Source organism: Alnus glutinosa, chromosome 2 (genome assembly GCF_958979055.1).
Source record: "Alnus glutinosa chromosome 2, dhAlnGlut1.1, whole genome shotgun sequence".
Lineage (NCBI taxonomy): Eukaryota > Viridiplantae > Streptophyta > Magnoliopsida > Fagales > Betulaceae > Alnus > Alnus glutinosa.
The window spans coordinates 1,814,930-1,836,272 of NC_084887.1; the positions used below are offsets into that span (position 1 = coordinate 1,814,930).

Here is a 21,343-nt window from a genome sequence, read left to right on the forward strand (position 1 = left end):
TTCTAAACATTCTAAGCCCATTGTTTCACAATTCCACCTAACTCACATGGAGAGCTTCACGTAATCCTTCAATAATAATGTTGAGATAACTCAGGTTAATATGTTAATTAAATGATTAAATTTATTTTATTTTATTGAAACAATCAATGATTTAACATAGTATCAAAACAGTGATTCTAAGTTTAAACGTACACCATCAAAAAGGAGAAAAGAAATTGGACTGGGGGTTGATATTACTAATAGGAACTCCAATAACAAGAGGAATGGATGAAATGAGAATACTTTCACATTCATTAATAGAGGACTAGCATGCACTGCTATGAAATTGACGAAAATTTTTTACGAAAGGACCAAATTGGAATAAGATTTAAAAGTTGATAAGCTTTGGAAATAAAATGTTCCAATTGCCAATCAAAACAATAGGTCCATTTTTAATTAAGCATGTATGCACATAAGAATTAAATGTTTGGGAAGAAATAAGGACATACGTCAATGTCATAAATGTAATAGACTAATTAATTGAAAGAATTTTCTCTAAATTTGAAAATAATCTTTGTAAAAAAGAAAAAGAAAAAATCATAAATTGAAATAATGGCTAGAAGTAGAACCTATGTCATGTTCAGTCACAATTGAATCTTGCCTTCCATTAATTTACCCTGTTAAAAAAATAGAAAATAAAAAAAAATCATGGCTTTGGGGACCGAAAGTGGGAGTAAAATTAATCTGTGGGTCTCCTTGTTTTTGAAGTCAAGATTTCGTTTTTTTACTACCCACAAGAATGGTCTTCTCAAGTCTTCTTTCTCTTTTTCCTTTTGGGTCGGTGATCTTCCAATTTGTTCGACTTTCTAACATTCTAAGCCCATTGTATCACAATTCCACCTAACTCACATGGAGAGCTTCACATAATCCTTCAATAATACTGTTGAGAGAATTCTATGTTAGTATGTTAATTAAATAATTAAATTTACTCTTTTGAAATAATTGATTATTTAACATGGTATTAAAGCAGTAATTCTAAGTTTAAACACTGTCTTCATATATAATTTACCTCTCATTTAAAAATAAACATTTCATTTATTAGATTCATTTATTAAGAAAGAATTTAAACGCCCACATGAAAAAATAGTACGTACAGAACCAAGCACAACATGAGAATTCAAAAAACTATGGCAAAGAGAAACTAGAGGCTGAAAAGTGGGAGAGTTGAAAACAGCGACGTGATTACATGTGTTCACATGCTCTACTACAAAAATATAACGCCGCCTCTAAATAACATGGCTATATATATACATAAGAACTCCACCTTCTTTTTCATCAAAAAATTCAAATTCAAAACCCTAGTCTCCATCTTCAAGTTTAAGGAAAAAATGAGTGTAGAAATATTGGATGCTGCCACCATCTTCAACTTCGTGGAGGATGAAGCATTCAATGTCTCAATACGTGACCGTTTTGCTCTCCTGGACGCTGACCAAGATGGTCTTCTCTCGTATGCAGAGATGTTGAAGGAGTTGCAGAGTCTAAGGGTCTTTGAGACTCACTTTGGGATAGATGTGAAGCCCGACCCAAATGAACTAGCTCGTGTCTATGATTCCATGTTCATGCAGTTCGATCATGACTCCAATGGGGCAATTGATCTTGAGGAGTTCAAAGATGAAACCAAGAAGATGATGCTTGCTGTTGCTAATGACATTGGATTCTTGCCAATTCAAATGGCCCTAGAAGAGGATAGCTTCCTGAAGAAAGCTGTTGAACGTGAGTCCACAAAGGTGGCTGTTTAAGTTCACCGATGTATTAGAGATATCAGATATTCAGACTCCAATTACGCTGGTTGCCCGGATTAGAAATTATTGCATCCTCCATGTTTTCACTATAGTGGAGTAATTTCGTTTTTTTTTTTTTTTTTTTTCCTTTCCTTTTCTTAATTTTGATCATAGTTACTAATGGAAATAAATGAACTTTGTTTTGGCGGCTAAGATGGTAAGATTTCTAAATAGGTAAAAAAAACTTATACGACTCATAAATCCGACACAAAATTAATAGGTTAGAGTTGAAGAGTATGATATATTTAATTAAATGAGTCAGTTATGATTGACCTACATATTTATTTACACATAATTTGACACGACGCGAACACGAATTATCACTTCTAATTCTAGACTCTAGAGGTCATACCAGCTCCAACTACTTGCTAATCTCGGTGCAGTAAATAGGCCTAACACATCCAAATACCAGACAATCAACACATGATCAACAGTAGTATTAAAGTCATAAAAGCTTCATAGAAATTTACCAAAAGATTTGGTCATAAGAACTCCAAAATTTTATCTGCAAGTGTAATTTGTACACATATGAGTAAGTATGGAAGTTCAGATCTTTGTACAAATGTTCATAAGAACATAGACATCTCCGGAGTTGGAATGAAGGATAAAATGCCTTCACCAAACAGCTCAAAAAGCAATACCGGCCAGGAGACGCCCAGAATCCAAGTCATTTTTCCATATCTGAGAGATCGAGGACAGCTGACCTATTCAGAGCTTGACTATCAAGCTTGTCTCTCCTACCTCTGCCATCCAAATTTATGTCATTAGACGGTTGTCTAGAGGATGATGATGATGGGCCTGCTTTAGAATCAACTGAAGGAGCTGGTGGAACCACAGCTTTCTCTTCCATGGGAGATGGCGTCTCTTCCATGTGAGATGACGAGGAATTGGTCGACGCTAGCTGCAAGAATTGGACCATCAGTTGCTATTTTCTTATACGGTGGCTGCTCTTCCAAGTGCTCCAAGTAAGAAATTACATGTGTGTCTCTCAGACACATTTAAATTGTTGTAATGGTAAATTATGATAAAGGCCCTTACATGTGCTATGAGAGCATGTAAATAAAATTTGCCTCTGTTTTATTGCTCATGAAGTTTTGCTGAACTTTTTGGCTGCAGTTTTGTGCCTCTGTTTTATTGTTATTGTTCACGTACGGTTGAAAGGCATATGGGTATTATTTCTCAATATGTTTTTGTGAAAATAGCAGTAGTAAAACAAAATTTTGTTTTGTTCTGAAAGTTTTCGAAACCTGCAAAAACAAAGCTTTACGGAACATTCTAGGAACCATCGTGGAACCAACACTGTATATGGGTTTTGCTGTGAAACTCGGATCTGTCAGTGCCTGTCACCAGTGTTCCCTGCAAAGACGCCGGCTGCAGCGGCATCACTGCCGCATAAGTAGAGGCCGCTCCTGAGGCTTCAATTCCCGTTGAGAGGATTCTCTCTATTTAATGTAATAGTAAGAGCATAGTTGTCTTTTCATTTTTTTATGAAATGTGAAAAGAGAACTAATCCCTTATTTTTACACTAAATGAAGATGATTCAAATTCCAATCCCTGTCACTGTCATGGGTGGCTCACAAGGGCCACCGATGAGAGCAATGACAGGTCTTACGAGCCAATCAACGACCCCCATGGATCGTCGTGGCCTGCTAAGCGGTGGCCCTCGTGGTTGCTGCATGAGGAGATAGTGGGAGGCAGCAGCGGCGTCGGTTGGCATAAAGAAGAGGGGCGGTGGCTAGGGTTTCAATTTTTTTTTATTAAGAACATGTCAAGTCGGGTTGGGAATTGGGTAGGGTTTAAAACCCATTAGCCCAACCCAATTCAGGAACCATGGATGAAGTGGGCCAACCCATTCAGGTCAACCCAGTCCAGAAACCATAGATGAAAAGGCCCTATTCAGTGTTAAAAAAAAAAAGGGCAATTAAGTGGGTTGACCCAAATACAGCAACCCACCAAGCATTTAAAAAAGGGGAACATATATGTTGATGTATGTTTATAGTACTATCAAAGAATACAATTTCAACAAAAGTTCTGGCAATGAAAATTTTGGTACTTAAGAGTGTCCATGTGACCCACCTCAGTTTTCTGTGAACTCCCTTGGTTGTACATTGGAGAATACTGTTTACTCCATTTTATATATTGGTTTGTTTTATTCTTGCGGCTATTTGTAATTTGGAATAAATATACGTTATTTACCTATAATGTATTCCTTTTACTACAAATCTCTTATAAACTGACATGATAGTTCATGTGACACATTTATCATGACAAACACTAAAATGAAAAAGTAATGATTCACCACCTCTTAATTATACCACTTTTCACTACCTTATCTATGTGGCAAGGTGATCCCTTATTACTGTTTAAGTTTTTTTATTTTTTAAAAATAAAATAAGGTGGGGGATCACCTTGCCACATAGACAAGGTAATAAAAGTAATATATTTAGATGGTAGTAAATCATTACTCAAAATGTAAACATAATAGTACTTAAGATATTTATAAACTGATGTGATTGTGGCACTTATCACATTATATAGTCCTTATGTACCCATGTAATTTATGATGGAAAATTCACAAGATCGAGTAATTTTTTTTGTAAGATATATAATTTGGAAAATCTCACCTACTTAATTTAGGTAAGATGGTTCAAAGAACCTAACCCTCCCAACAAATGTAACTAAACTTTGATAAAAATGAACTCATCCCTCATTTTGTTAACACTATAGTCTTAAATAGACACTCCGTGGTCATTTCAAGCTCATCTTTGCGGATGACTTGTGTCATGTACGTGTGGTTCAAATTGCATAGCACAAGTTTTCTTCCATACATCACAATTAGGCTTGGCAATTTTAACACGATCCGCGAATCCGACACAAATACAACACAAAGTTATAAGGTTTGGGTTTAGGTTATAACCCGTTATGACCCGTCAACCTGTTTATGACACGTTTATGACACATTTATATATGACTCGTTTATAACCCGTTAATCCATTTATGACACGTTTATGACATGTTCATGACACATTTATTACACGTCAACCCGTTTATAACACGTTTATGACCAGATTAACTAAATGAGTTGACCTGCCAACCCGATGAGTTGACCTGACCAACCTGAATTGCCTAGCCTAACCACAATATTATTTTTGGCACAAACCCACTCATTTGCCGGTGCTAGCTTCTGGTCGCTAGGCCCCTCTAGTTGTACGTGACGGTGGCTGGGCGAATGAACTTGAGCTCGGGGTGTAAGTGCTGCTCCGATTGATCGGGCTATTCTATGCGTTTTGTTCAAGCACGACACTGGGGTGTTCCGGTTTGCCACATCAAATGATGGCACTGTTAATTTTAAAATAATGATAATAAAAACTAATCTTAATTAAGCCTGATTGATAAAACTAATAATAAAATTAAATAACCATTACATTATATCACATTAATAATGTATTTTTTGAAATCGTAAACCTAAACAGACCATAGGTATTTCCCTCAAGTATAATCTGGATTGATCGAGTTCAAATTGTAAACCTATGGTTTAAAAACTTCTAGTTTATTTACCTGATTGAGAGTTCTAATTATATTTGTTTTTTATTTGTTAATTTAATGTATTCATATAATAATAATAATTGGGATTGTGTTTTCTGATTTTTTAATTAAGCATGCGATTGCAATGCAAATTTATGCTCCATTTGTTTCGACGTAAAATGATGTTCGTCATAAAATATTTTCGACGAAATTATTTAAAAAAAAAAAAATTTTACCGAAATTTTTTTTCGGCGTTTAGCTCGTACAGAAAATTTCCCAATAGCCAAAAATTGAATCTGGCAACGTCCGGTCGCTGTCGCTAGATTTCAGCGAGCCAGATTTCGGCAGTGGTGGCCAAATTTCGGCGAGCTAGATTTCGGCAGTAGTGGCCGGAATCCGGCTAGGTTGGCCGATTCCGGCCGAAACCTGGCCTGCTTGGCCTGATTCTGGCCAGATCCAGCAGGAACCCGACTTGCTTGGCCTGATTCTGGCTTGAACCCGGCCTGCTTGGCTTGATTTCAGACAGATCTGGCCGGAATCGTGTTGCCAAAATCCGGCAACAGTGGTAGGACGTTGCAGGATTTCGGTACCAGCAGGATTCCTGAGACAGATTTCAGCACTGGCAAGTTTTCGACGATAGTCTTGTTTGAGCATAAAGGTCAATTGCAACGTTTAAAAAAGGGTTGAATGCGTCCATCGTCTAAGGAAAATGTTTTACGTTTTTATAATTTTTCAAAATTTATTAAGCATTTTTTGTCAAACAAAAATCATTTTAAGGTTGACTATTATTTTCGTCCCACCAAAAACCGAAAAATACCAAAATCATTTTTTAAAAATAATTTTACATCAAAACAAATAAAGCATTAATGATTTGGACTGAAAAAATGGGCCGGGTATATGACCTCAAATTGTACACTGAAATTTTTCACTTATAACGGGCATTATTAACCCATCTTTGTGTTAATCTTTTCAAAATTACAATCTAATAATTACCACCTGCTCTCCCTAAAATTGAAATCTTATTTGAGCGGAATAAAGAAGTGGGTTAATCAATACACCCATACTCATTTAATTAATGAGGCTCTTTTTAGTTTTTACTTTTTAATTAGTACTACACACGATTGGAATCCGCTAGGTAGTCAATTTATTGGATCCCAATCATTTGTTTCAACGTTAAATACAAACACATGCTCACATAGTTTATACGACTTAAGATTCTTACATATTGTTTCTCAAAAAATAAATAAATAAATAAATTCTTACATAATGATACAAAGGAGTAGGTGAAACCTGAAAACCATTGAGTTGGCCCCCCATGGGAGCCCATCCGTATGGAAGTAGCGGCAGTTCTACGTAAACAAGGTAAACTTGTTGGAAGCTAAGGCGCAAAAGTCAAGCAGCGACCGACTTTTGAAATCATTCACACTTTTTTTTTTTTCTTTTAATGCAAAATTAATCATTTTTTTATTATTATTTAAATAAAAAATCTACTACAAAACAAAACCTTGTCGCTTTTTTCATATAATTTTTTTTTTTTTACTTTATATCACATCAATTACTCATTCTTGCTATTCAAAAATAAAACTAAATTTTTTTTATCGAACTCGGGCATTGACTGCTACATAGCTGAGTAGGTGAGAGATATTAGATCCAGAATTGATAAGAATTGGAAGTACAAGGTCCAATCTAAACGGCTGAAATCGGAATATGCTTAAAAGGATAGTGTTTCATAGCTTGCAAAAAGTAGCGACTGAAATTTAAATGGAAGAATGGACGGTTTAAACCCTTAAAAGAAGTCATGGGAAAATGTTTTGAAGGCGCTAAATTTGAGCAATGACCGACTTTTGGAATCATTCACACTTTTTTTTCTTTTTTCATTTTTTATATGAAATTAATTATTTTTTTTTATTATTATTCAAATAAAAAATTTACTATAAAGCAAAACCTTGTTGCTTTTTCATATAAACTTTTTTATACATTATATCACATTAATCACTCATTCTTACTATCCCAATCATTATAATCCACGTAGCAGCAATCGGCAATGTTGACTGTTATCCACGTAGCCAGCAGTCGGCCACGTGGATCAATGGTCACGTGGGCTGTCGGCCACATGGATTAAATCCACACGGCTGACTCTCGGCCACGTGTGTATTACACATGTTTGACATGTCGCAGAGTGTTTTATGGGACACGTGGCAACGTGTATTTGGTGGACACGTGGCAAGTTGTGCATTTTGCAACAACCGAATCCACCACACCGCGCACATGTGGCCATTTATACGTGTCTAACAGTTTGCCACGTGTATGGACCCCATACACGTGGCAACATGCAAGTGGCTAAATGCAAATTTTTTTGTAATGTATGCATAATTTGTTGATTTTATAGAATTGAAATTCATTACTTCTTCTCTTTTTATCCATGCTTTCCATACTTGCTTCTATAGTACTTTTGTTCGTTTCCTTAGTTGAGTAATCAAATTCTCATTTTGGTTCCGTTTATTTTGGCGTTTGATGCTTATGAAAAATCACAAATATTTTTTATATTTTCATTTAATCTTATTAATCTATTAAAATTAATTTTTATTTGCATCATAAAGATATTAATATAAAATAGGTTTAAAAGAAATTGGCCTAAAAATTTTAGTTCCGGTGAAGTTTTGATGATGTTTTGGCGATTTGAGAATTAGAAGTTCAAACTCAAAAAATTATTTACAATTTTAAAAAATAAAAACTATTACACAAATATTACATAATTATTTCACAATCAAGATATTTTGGGTAAGATTCATGCATGTGAATTCTACATGTAAATCCCACTCAATATGTTTTGAAATTGTAAAATAGTTGTATAAAGGTTCATTTCTCAAAATAATCTCAAGGGTTGTACAAGGGCTGGACATCCCAACACTTTTTTTTTTTTTTTTTTTTTTTCTAGAATTTGGTTCCAAACTGATGTGTCACAATCCTATGAAATTGTTGCACACTTCCCAAAATGATAGATCTCATGGGATTGTGACACATCAGTTTGGAACTAATTAAATTCTAAAAACAAGTGTTTGGATGCCTAGCATTCCTCGTTTCTAAATAAATGCTGCAAATTTCGATGTAATGTGCGCGCACACAAAAAACATGTGAGACACCCAGGCCAGGTGGGCAATACTTACATGCTTCGCATCAGCGGGTAGATCAGCATGGGCCCATCAACCCCTGCCTTTAGGATGTTCTTGTTAAACTATGTAATGCAGCAGCCACACCAACACCAACACATATTGCTAAGGTAGCAGCCACGACAACACCCCTTGAAGAGGACCAGCTCACATGGAACCACGATTCTGAAGATACTGCAGCAGTAAATGAGTCTGCAGCCACCAAAGGAAAATATCACAAGACTTGGGGAAAGGATCAGCTAGCTTCAACATTACCTAATCAACATATAGCCGCATATCTTGTTGTGATGAATGCTATCAAAGGAAACCAAGATCAGCAATATGGAAATCAGCAGACCAATTCACTGTCAAGGCAATCAACCCTTTATGGAAAGCAGCACACACCCACAAATCATGGACTGTCGTGCTCATCAAGGCTGATACAAGCAGAATGGGGATACCACAGAAGGAAAGACTTGGAGGAGACCCGTTGGAGCATTATTATGATTTCAATAAATTAGAATTGTATTCTGTGTTGCATCATAAGTATATTATATTTTCCTTTTCTCAATCTATGTAAAAACAGTATATAAGTTGTATGGGATTTGATTCATACATAATACCATCACAACAACCACACAACAACCCCTTACATGAGGGTGGGCCCCAGTGTGTTGGGTCCACCCTCATGTGAGGAGTTGTTTTGTGGTTGTTGTGTTGCTGTTGTAAATTTAACATTTTCCAAGTTGTATTAGTTTACTGAATGAATTAAGCAGAAGTTTCAACCTTTCTTATTTTCTTTTAGTTCTTGAACACGTGGCTGTCAATTTCAGCAATGTCTGATTTTGATACGAACAAGTTTAGCCAAGGATGAGGCGCGGAAACGTTCTTCTCTCTCCTCTGGGTCTTCCGTCTTCTTCCTTGAGTGAGAGTGCGGTGAAAGTCTGTAGCTCTGGGAGGAGGGACGTCTCACGCCTCACTCCTCCCAGTTGGTCCCTAGCTCCTTTAGAGCCATGGGTTCTTTTGGTTCCCCCTGGCTTGTTCCAGTGGGGATAGTTGTGCTCCTAGCCACTAGGGCTGTGGAGTTTTTAGTTCCTCCTGATTAGATCCGGTGGAGGTTGTTGTCCTCCTAGCTGTTGGGGCTATGGAGCTTTGTTTATTTGTTTGCTTTTTGTGTTTTTCTTTTGGCAGAAGCACTTCGGTGGAGACGTTCATGGGAGTGACCGTTTCATTTTTTTCCGGCCTCCTTTCGAGCTAGATCTACGTTGATACGCCGGAAATCTTGCGACACGTCCCTTTCTAAGTTGCTCGCCATCAACTTCCGTTTCAGTCGTTGCAACTTTCGACCGTGTCAGAACTCCACGCTCGGAGCGTGGCTTGCATGTGCCGGGGATGGAACTGCGTGTGAGGGCCACGCTCCATTTCTTCCGGCCTGGTTGTTGGTGCTTTCGGGTTGGTCGGCGTTTGACAGCAAAAGGGGAGTCCGGGGGGTGGCGCGTGTAAGCCACGCGCCGGTGCCGGGATGGTGTCTTCTCTGTGCATGCTCTGAAGATGTGTTTTTTCTGCTTGTGTTTTTTACAGTTTATCTTTTGTAATTTTCAGACATTATGAGGATCTGTCTGATGGCCTGATGCTAGATCTACTTCTCTTTATTTGTTTTGGTTGTGCTTTACTGTCAAGAGAGGTTTAACATGTCTGCTCCTTGTAATGTTTGTTTATTATTTGGATAGCTGTAGTTTTTGTATATTCTTGATCTTGTTCACAGTCTACCCTTGGTAGCTGCTTCAAGTTGGGACTTTCCTGACTTAGTGGGTAGAGATTCTTCATCTCTAGTCACTGTGATGGTTTTCGGGCAGTGATTTAGCTTTCGAGCTTTGTTGTTAGCCTTCTGAACTGATGTATGTCCTTTGGTTATTTGTATTCCCTCTGGGACTTATTTCCATAGCAATGAAGGTGCTATTCTCTTTTGTTCAAAAAAAAAAAAAAAAAAAAGGATGAGGCGCGCATCCCATATGCCATTGGCCTTGGCATGCTCCTCCGCATGCTTCACACGTAATACAAACTCCATTGAACTCACGTCCATCTCGAACTTCAAATGCTGGAGAAATCCTAGCCGTCCGAGCAAAATCTTTGAAAATTTGACCAACCATATATATTACAAAAACCTTCTCTCTCATCATCTCTCTCTCTCTCTCTCTCTCTCTCTCTCTCTCTATATATATATATATATATATATATATATAATTTTTTGCTCAATGGTTAATAAAATGATCTTATTTAATTAAGAAGCCTCCTAGAGAAATTGGTGGAGACTAACACTACTCGCTATTTCTATGTGAAAGTCCAAAATAAACATTAACTTATTTAATATCAACAAAAGTTAAATTTATTTAATCTAAATAATTTTTTTTTAAAAATGACATCATAAATATTTGTATTTCCACTAACAATATATAAGGTAATGCTAAAATTACAACAAGTACACTACAAGTGCATAACTCCAAATAGGAGATCCACATGTGTAGGTCACACCGTAATATACCTTGAAGTTGTGCACTTGTAGTGCACTTTAGTGCATATATCACAACCCCAATATATAATATTGTAAATTCGTAAACTCTACTTTATTTTTAGCAGTGCAAGTGTGGAGTCCAATCACGGAGCAACACGTGAGGTAATGAAAAGTAAAGAACAGTAGTGACAAAGTTTGTAATTGATTGAAGTGATGGATTTATTACATGCATATTACTTGTACATCTTTTGTACATCACTTTTTTAAACCAACCATTAGATCTGTAGGACCCACATGTAAATTCTTGTAGGTCCTACAAAATTCAACAGTTAATTTAGAAAAGTGATGTACAAAAAATGTACAAATGATATGCAAAAATCATTTCTCTATATATTTATTCCGGATGGTTCAGATTCAAACTTCTGTACGTGTATGGAGCTGTGACGAAAATGCAAATAATTAATTAGATTGTTATCTCCAATTCACAATAACTATATATTGTTAGACACTTCTTGTAGCACTTCTGAGTAATTCTAGATGTCATAGTCATATCCCTTTAAAAATGAGGTGGCTTCTAAAATCACCATTAGGCTTGTGATTAATCAAAATTAAATTTTGATCAAATGATTATTTTAAAAGCCACATTATTTTTAAAGATACACAAGAGGGACATGGGTACACTACAAGAAATTCGCCCATTAGGGGTGACACTATCAACGTTGACACTAATAGTCGACTATCAGTGTCGACATTACACTATTAGCGTCGACGTCCAAAAAAAGTCACGCACAGGTTGAGAAATAACAATAACATTTAAGTATTAGCGTCCATTTTCGTCGACTCTAATTAATCATTATCAGCGTCGACACCAAAAGTCAATGCTAATAACATATTTTCAGCGTCAGTGTCAACACTAATAACATATTTTCAGCGTCGACTATTAGTTGTTGACGCTGATAATAAGTTGTTAGCGTCGACGCTAATATATGACTCTGGGTTTTTAACGACTTTATTTTTTTATAGGTGGGTTTTATTTTGTATCATAAACGGAATTTCATGTCAAACCAATCAAAACTTGCATTTATTTAATGAAAGAAGAAAGTGAAGTTCTCTAATCTCCACTAGCTAGGCACTATTATTTCAACTTCAATATCATTAGGGTCGTTCATACATCTCACAGCGATTTTTTTTTTTTTTTTTTTTATTAGTCATTTTTTAGTAAACTGAAATTGAGAAATTTCAGTTGGATGAATAGTGTGCTTCTCGGTGTTTTCGCAAGGCTTTACCTGGATGACATGACTCTTAAAGCAAACATTCTCTTGCTCCTTTTGTTAGAACAATCTACTCTAACTAATATAGTAGCCCACTAACTGTAATACAAAACACACTATATTATACACAAAACACATTCTGCTAAACGCAAAACAAAATAAATGAAACATATATCTTTTAAAATTTTCTAATGCCATTTGGCTATATTGAAATGCATCCTCATTTTACATTATCTTTGCCATGCATCCTTAGGAAATCAAGCTTTGCCAGACGTGTGACTCATCAAGTCCACACATGTCTTCTTCCAATGTACTGTTTTACTAAACCCCTTTCATTTAGTTAATTAGTTTGAACAAAACCTGTATAATTTTGTAAAGCTTCTTCCATTGTTACATGTCCGTTGCTACCTGTGAAATATTAAAAGAAAAAGTTTTGACAATAAAGTTATCGTTCCAAATGAGATGAAACCAGTTACAGAGATAATAAAAGGGAAGGGGCCAAAAAAATTTCTTGGCTGAATTGGGTAAGGCCAAAAAAATTTAATGAACAGAGCAAAATAAAAAAAAATAATAAAAAAAAAAATTATTGGGTTGGCCAGCATAATTTGTTGAGAGGGCCAATGGGTTAAAATTAATTTTTTTAAGAAATTCATTTCAGCCATCATCTTCTTTATTATAAATTACGTATCGCGGTCGATCTATCCCAAATATTCTATAGCAGCAACTACACGTTGCCCAAATCCAAACAAATTCTCAATTTCTTTATTTTTTTTATATATATAAAAATAAAAATTGGGCAACCTTATAATTATAATTATTATTATTATTATTATTATTATTTTTAAAAAATTGGGAGGGGGAGGGGGAGGGGGGCCATGACCCTTGCCGGCCTCCCATTCCTTCATCATTGTAGTTTATAAAGATGACTTGAGTGTTAACTCTCACATTGTTTAATTATTAAAAGAAGCTGAGCTTTATTATAATGGATTTTAAAAAGATTTCAAATTGATCGGTACTTTTGGGAGAATAGCGCAAATATAACTACCGCTTTTCTTTATGTTGTTATATATATATATATAATTCTCATATGCATTTTTCACATGTTCTATTAAAAATGGATGTGAGAATTATTATATGCATTTAGTAAATTAAGTTGAAAGAAAACTTTGTTGTACCAAAATATTTGAAAATTATGGTGGTATGTTAAATTACCACTTATTCTAAAAACTTAAGTGGATAGAAAGAGATAAATTTTATATCTTAATAAATACTTTAACACTCCCCTTTACATGTGACTTCAAACTTTCATTTAAAAGGTGAGACTCAATACGTGAAATATTAAAATTTAAATGTGATGAATTGATGGAGTCAATGTTTGAACTAAGAACCTTCGGCTCTGATACCATGTTATATTACTACTTATCCCAATAATTTAATTTAAAAGAAATAGATAAATGTAATCACTTAATACTTCTACATGGTCCTTAGGTTAATTATTTGAGGAAGAAGTTTCGAATAAATATTAGTAAAGACGACATCCGAGGTTTGAAACATCAATAATAGACCTCATCTTAATTTTGACTGATTGCATACAAATCTAAAAGCTATAATTATTTAATAAATAATCACAGTGGGCGACTTAGACCTACTATTGGAGGACTTCATCGTTTTCATAGGAATAGTGGAAGACCTAATACTTTGTCTCTCATGATCACCACTTTTGTTGGAAAATTCATTTTAAAGCTCCAATAATTATCACTTTCTAAATATATTAATCGGTGGGGATGCACACTAAACTTTATTTGAACAACGACGCAAAATCTATGTCACGGGCTTTCATGATTCACGTTCCACTTTTCTAGTTTTCTTCTACATGTCTCCATAACCAAGTTTTTATTTTTATTTTTTATTTTTTTTATTTTATGTTGGAAAGACATTTTCATGTCTTCTATACTGTGATTTAAAGAAAATAAAGCACAAGAGTTCGGTCTATGATCTACGTTCACAAGATAAAGTTCTAAAGCGATATTTTCTTCTTATTCACTTGAATATATTACAATACAACATACCTATATTTATAAGAGAATTGAGATAAATAAGTATAATAATCAAATCAAATATTAAATATAATTACAATCAAATCAATAGATTTGATTATTATCAATCTGATTACAAGCGATTCAAATCTCTAAAATTAAATGCCCTAATCTTTTCTAACAAATCCCGGCCACTCAAATTTGATGTAAGAGAAAGCATCAATTACAATTCGACACTAGCTATATCTATATACGTACAACAAGGATCTCTTCACAAAAAATCCAAAACGAATTACAATTAATTCGACAGAAAGTTAATCATGCAATGTAAGTAATTGGATGCGTACGTTTTAACAATTTTAATGAATGGGGCGACATCGATAAAATTGAAAGATGAATATATATATATGAAGAAGTCCATAACTTTCCTTCTATATATGACATGGTAATTGGTGAAGAAGTACCATTGCGTTGTTTCGGTTACTAATTTCTCAAGATAAAACCAGTTATAATTACCCAAATTCCGCATTTAATTGGAAGAGGTGAAAATTTTAAATGATGTGATATTATTTATATTATTATATATTATAATATTGTGTCCCTACTGTAAATGATTCTACCTCTATTTTAAATGAAATTGGGAGGTTCTTTGTCCTTGGAAAACACATATATATCCAAATCACCAACATCACCATTCCAACCCCATCTCTCCCATCATCTCTCTCTGTCTCCCCCCCCTTTATTTAATGAAAGACACAAGTGAAATTCTCTAATCTTCACTAGGCACTATTATCTCAACTTCTATATCATCCGAGTTCATACATCTCATAGTGGAATTTTTTTTTTTTATTAGTCATTTTTTAGTAAACTGAAAAAATTTTACTTGTTCCACTAAAATGTTCTCACTAAGACGTACAATTCTTACAATTTTTATTTTATTTTTTTTTTCAAAAGTGGATTTGAAAATTTTCTTTTATTTGAGTGTGCATATATATATATTGTAACACCCTGGTTTTATAAAGATGACTTGAGTGTTAACTCTCATATTGCCTTAAGAGAAATTGAGCTTTATATAAGGGATTTTAAATTGTTCGATTATTTTGGGAAAATAGTGCAAATGTAACTAACGCTTTTCTTTATGTCGTTATATATATATATATATATATATATATATATATATAATGTATGTGATTCTCATATGCATTTTTCACATGTTCTATTAATAATGGATGTGAGAATTATTATATGCAATTAGTAAATTAAATTGAAAGAAAACTTTGTTGCACCAAAATATTTGAAAATTATGGTGATATGTTAAATTACCACTTATTCCAAAAACTTAAGCCGATAGAAAGAGATAAATTTTATAACTTAATAAATACTTTAACACTCCTCCTCACATGTGAGCTCAAACTTTCCTTTAACCTCAACAAGTGAAATATTAAAATTTAAATGTGATGAATTGATGGAGTCAATATTTGAACTCAGAACCTTCGACTCTGATATCATGTTATATTATCACTTATCCCAATAATTTAAGTTAAAAGAAATAGATAAATGTAATCACTTAATACTTCTACATGGTCCTTAGGTTATTTGAGGAAGAAGTTTCGAATAAATATTAATTAGTAAGACGACTACGAAGTTTGAAACATCAATAGTAGACCTCATCTTAATTTTGACTAATTGCATACAAATCTAAAAGCTATAATTATTTAATAAATAATCACAGTGGGCGACTTCTTTTTTGGTGACTTAGACCTACTATTGGAGGACTTAATTCATCGTTTTCATAGGAATAGTGGAAGACCTAATACTTTGTCTCTCTTGATCACCACTTTTGTTGGAAAATTCATTTTAAAGCTCCAATAATTATAACTTTTTAAACATATTAATCGGTGGGGATGCACACTAAACTTTATTTGAACAACGACGCAAAATTTATGTCACGGGCTTTCATCATTCACGTTTCACTTTTCTAGTTTTCTTCTACATATCTCTATGACCAACTGTTTTTTTTTTTTTTTTTTTTTTTTTTTTTTTTCTCTGAAGCTGGAAAGACATTTTCATGTCTTCTATAAAGTGAAATAAAGAAAATAAAGCACAAAAGTTCGGTCTATGGTCTATATTCACAATATAAAGTTCTAAGGCGATATTTTATTCTTATTCACTTGAATATATTACAATACAAAATACTCATATTTATAAATATTTATAAGAGAATAGGGGTAAATAAGTATAATAATCAAATCAGATATTAAATATAATTACAATCAAATCAATTAATTTGATTATTATCAATCTGATTACAAGAGATTTAAATCTTTAAAATTAAATGCCCTAATCTTTTATAACAAAACCCGGCCCACTCAAACTTTGTGTGTGTGTGTGTGAAGAAGTCCATAACTTTCCTTCTATATACGTCATGGTAATTGGTGAAGAAGTACCATTGTGTTGTTTCGGTTACTAATTTCTCAAGATAAAACCAGTGATAATTACCCAAATTCCGCATTTAATTGGAAGAGGTGAAAATTTTAAATGATGTGATATTATTTATATTATTATATATTATAATATTGTGTCCCTACTATAAATGATTCTACCTCTATTTTAAATGAAATTGGGAGGTTCATTGTCGATCAGCATCAACAACCATAAATTGTTGATCCAGTTCCCACGTCCGGCGGCCGACGATCTTGGAGTCCTAGGAAATCAGGTGTGGTGTGGTGTACAAGTGGGTAATGACGGCGATACTATCTTCTTCGATGTTTAAGTCAATAATAATAATAATAATAATAATAAAACCACAATCAGAAGATAACAAAACAAAATACAAGTGAAAGCAAGTTGGTACATTGAGTTAGGTTTTATAGTTTGGTTCATTTGTTCCTTCAGATTTTGGGAGAGCCATTTTCGGCTTGATTTGCATGTTGTTGTGTTCTCCGGGCCTTTCATGGGCCCAGGGGTGGTTTCCTTGATTATAAGGATTGTTGCTGATTTGGTTGATTCCTTCCCTTTGGAGCTTTCCTGACAAGGCATCTTTCCATTTTGGAGCCGTGCTTCTTCTTTTTCTGGTGCTTTTAATTCCATGATCTTTTCCTTTTTGGGGACCCTTTCTGTTTTGAGCAATATTCCCTAGAAACTTGCACTGCACTTTGTGGAGGACTTCATCGTTTATTATTCACGACTGTTATGAATTAAATATAAGTAAGACGACCTGATCTTAATTATGACAATATTGCATTCAAACCTAAAAAAGCTAATATAACTTTGAGAGCATTCCTAGCTAGCTAGTCTCACCAAATTCGCTCTTTTTTATTTTATTTTTTATTTTTATCTTTCATGCACAGCTTTATTTCGTTCTGCAGTGTTTTAGGCTGAAAAAATATATATATTTTTTCTTCTAAACTACAATATTTCTACGCTTTAGACATCTGGCCAGTGCCGTACAAATTTATTGTTCACATATTCCAACGGGTTTTGTGAAATTGAAGGGACATGCATGTTTGGGTAGCATTTTATTATTATTAATTTTTAAAACATATTTGGGTAGGTCTTTTAAATTCAAATTCTACTCAAGTTTTATCTAACTTTTTTAATTTTGTCTCGGATTCTTTAAATCATACAAACATAATTTTAAAAAACAAATTTTCTTGGTATTCGCAATTTTAAATATAGTAACGAATAATATAATATAATACAAATTTGTTTTAAAAAATATGACCATTAGAATAAAACAAATATTTAAAAATATAACCATTAGGTAAAGACAAACATTCAAAAAGGATTAAATAGAGAAAGAATAAAGAAATCTGAAAAATATTATTTAAATGGAATAGCGATAGTGAATAATTAAAATAAGTGATTTAATTCATACACAACACCATCACAATAACCACACACATGAGGGTGGGCCCCCAGTAATTTAACATTTTCCTTAAAATAATGAAGCTGCTATGAGTGCATTAAAAAATGAGTAGTGTTTCTTGCACCACTCTTCTAACAATTTTTTTTAAAGATCAACCATTGAATATTTGAGAAATGATAGTGGGTCCCACCCCATGTGAGTGTATTGTGTAAAAGTTATGTAAATCTTGTTGTGTAAGAATCACAACCCTGCATATTTGGGGCTCATATGTAGGAAAACAAATTCAATAGTTGATCATAAAAAAATTAAAAAAAAAAGAAAAAAAAGTAGTTAGAGTTGTGCAAATTGCAAAAGTTGTGTATGAGTTGTGCAATAATCATTACTCTTAAAAAAATGGCTCACCAAAATAGAAAAAAAAAAAGAAAGAAAGTAGTTTTTAGCTATTTGGGAAACAAGATCCTCTCCATTTCAAGTGAAATGGAGAAGAGCCGGTTAGTTATTTTACATGGGGCAAAATTGTCCAAAAAATTGAAATAATAATTTTGTCCCTAGCTTGTAAAACAACTAACCGGCTCCTGTAAATTTCACTTAAAATGGAAAAGATTTGTTTCCGCTATTTGATTAGTAAAATTTGATGAGGTCACTAAGAATGCTCTAATAAACAATCATCCATAGCGGACGTACGACTTCTTTCTCTGCTGACTTGGACGGAATAGGATCCACTCCATTTAATTAATCAAAATAAAACCATTCGTATATAATTATCCGAATTCTGCATTTAATTGATCCTCACTCTCAACAATTTGCCTTCTAAAAACGCCCACTCACCCAGGCTGAAAGGCCTTTTTAAGTCTTTTACATCTTCCATGCAACTAATAACGTAACAAAACCGTCCAGCAGTCGTACGTACGTTCTGCCCATTTCCTTCCACAGTCGTCCCTCCCGAATCCCCGATCAAGCCCACGAAAATCAAACCGCCACAACATCTTCTTGGCAATCAAATTCACAACGACTACCCTCAAGATGCATCGTTTCAACGCCCGGTTGCTACTAAATCTGTTCCTCGCGATTGCCGTTTTCACAGCGCCGGGGACAGCTGATGATCAGGAGTGTGCGCCGTGCGCCCAAAACTCCCCACCACCACCGTCACCGCCTCCGCCGTCACCACCACCGCCCCCATACTGCCCACCGACGCCGTCACCACCACCGCCGTCACCGCCACCGTCTCAATACTGCCCTCCAGCCCCTCCTCCTCCGCCTCCAGTATTGTTCATATGCATAACATGTCAGCCGGGGAACTTGCATCCTTTTGACGACTTCAGTGCTGCCGCCCAGACTTCGATCATGAGGTTGCCTGTTTTGGTAGCCTTGGGAGGATTGTTGGGTCTTTTGGCATTTTAGTGACTTTATTGGGGTAAATATGGGAAATTATATTTGTACATTTATCGTACATTTTTTCTTTTTAAGTTAATTATTGTATTTATAGGATCCACGTATATCTGAACGTAATCTTACAAATTTAATAATTAATTAATTATTTTTTAAAAAAAATGTACAAAAAAATACATATAATATATATATCTATCAAAATAGGTAAATTAAGATGGATCAAGATTTTATGGACAGGGGAATTTTGTCCTCGATCGGTATTAATTAGTATCTGATCACTTGGTACATGTTTTTATCGAAATTGTTCGATAATCTTCAATAACAATTATCCAGCCTCATATACTCTTAAAGATTTGCTCTTTTAACTTTTGTCATGATTTTGAGTCGTATATGATTTTCTTCCCTTTCTACTAACCCTCTTTTGTTCTGATTTTTTCTTTTATTTTTAGGTGTTCTTCGATCAAATCAGCAACTCCGGCCTCTCTATTATGCATCCGTCTATGCATTTACCTTTGTGTTATGTTGTTTATCTCCTCCCTGTCGTTGCTGTTGTTTGTTAGTTGTGTTTTTTTGCTTTGAATAAGAGTTTTTTTTTTCTTCTTTAGATCTGTCATTATGAACGATCTATGGGATGAAGGTTAGTCAGGTGTGAAGAGTTATCTCTCACGGTCGGTTTAAATAAATTTTTAGGATATTTGACTATTGTCTTAGATATAGTCTGCTCGGAGCATATTTGTTCTTTAACTATTTTTGTACATAGATTAACGGAAGCAGTGGCGGAGTTAGGATTTTGGTTCAAGGGGGTCAAGATTTTTTTTTTTTTTTAATGAATGAAAAAAAAAAAATCAAAGTTGAACAAAATTGACTAAAAATATTAAAAAATATAACTAGCAGAATAGATAAACAATTTAACAAAATTTAATTATTGTTTAAAAAATATAAATGTAACTTAATTACAATTTATATTCTCATGTGTAATGTGTTAATTTATAATTTAATTGGAACTCAATAGAATTATTGATGTTCTCTATAATGTTAGGTAATTATAATTATATACTTCATATAATTAAAATATTTAACAAAAATTATATATATTCATAAATAATTAATTTAAAAAAGAGCAATTTAAATATAAAAGCGTAATTAATGTAAAAGTTTAATTACATATATACCTCTCACTTCTTAGGTTCTATAAAAAATAAATAAATAAATAAAACAGAGCAATTAATTTATATTGTTGAAGGCACCGAAGTAATTAAGAAGAAAATATGAAATAAAAAATTCAAAATCACAAATTGTTGAATTTTTGAAAGGCTTCTTATTTATCTAAAGAAAGACAATTTGACAAATTGTAAATACCCAAATAGCACTAATTTTTAGTGTTTCACACATCAAGATCTTAACTTTTAAATTAAAGAGTAATATGATACCTCAATTTGACAAATCGAAGTCTGTGCTAGCCTCTTAAACGTTTTCAGCCTCTCAACAAACGGTGTGGATGCGCGTTAAGTGTTTTTTTTTTTATTCAACAAACGGCGTTAGCTTAAACAAAAGTTTTGCGTGAAACGACACGTTTCGTTTTGCATTGTTTAAGTGATGGAAACAGTGCGTTTTTAAAAAAAGTAAAAGAGCTGTGTCATCATCTTCTACCTTTCTTCAGCTTCTTCAACCTTCCTTACTCTGACCTAATTACAGTGAGTGACAGAAAAAATGGCGTGAGTTGTGAAATTCGGTCTTCGTGAAAAATATTTGCCCTCTTATGAGTGGCTGAAG

General features: G+C 34.0%; 2 protein-coding genes across 2 annotated transcripts; both read left to right on the forward strand.

The window, feature by feature from the left end:
• The first annotated feature begins 1,367 nt into the window (after nucleotides 1-1,367).
• On the forward strand, nucleotides 1,368-1,778 carry LOC133862053 (uncharacterized). The gene has a single exon (XM_062297905.1). It carries the CDS (start codon nucleotides 1,368-1,370, stop codon nucleotides 1,776-1,778), a length of 411 nt encoding a protein of 136 aa, XP_062153889.1.
• A 17,426-nt stretch (nucleotides 1,779-19,204) lies between these two features.
• Nucleotides 19,205-19,582, forward strand: LOC133862064 (leucine-rich repeat extensin-like protein 6). The gene has a single exon (XM_062297922.1). It carries the CDS (start codon nucleotides 19,205-19,207, stop codon nucleotides 19,580-19,582), a length of 378 nt encoding a protein of 125 aa, XP_062153906.1.
• Nucleotides 19,583-21,343: the final 1,761 nt, after the last annotated feature.

Excerpts from the sequence above, each read along its gene's own strand:
- LOC133862053 (XM_062297905.1), top strand. The coding sequence starts at position 1,368 with ATGAGTGTAGAAATATTGGATGCTGCCACCATCTTCAACTTCGTGGAG.
- LOC133862064 (XM_062297922.1), top strand. The coding sequence starts at position 19,205 with ATGCATCGTTTCAACGCCCGGTTGCTACTAAATCTGTTCCTCGCGATT.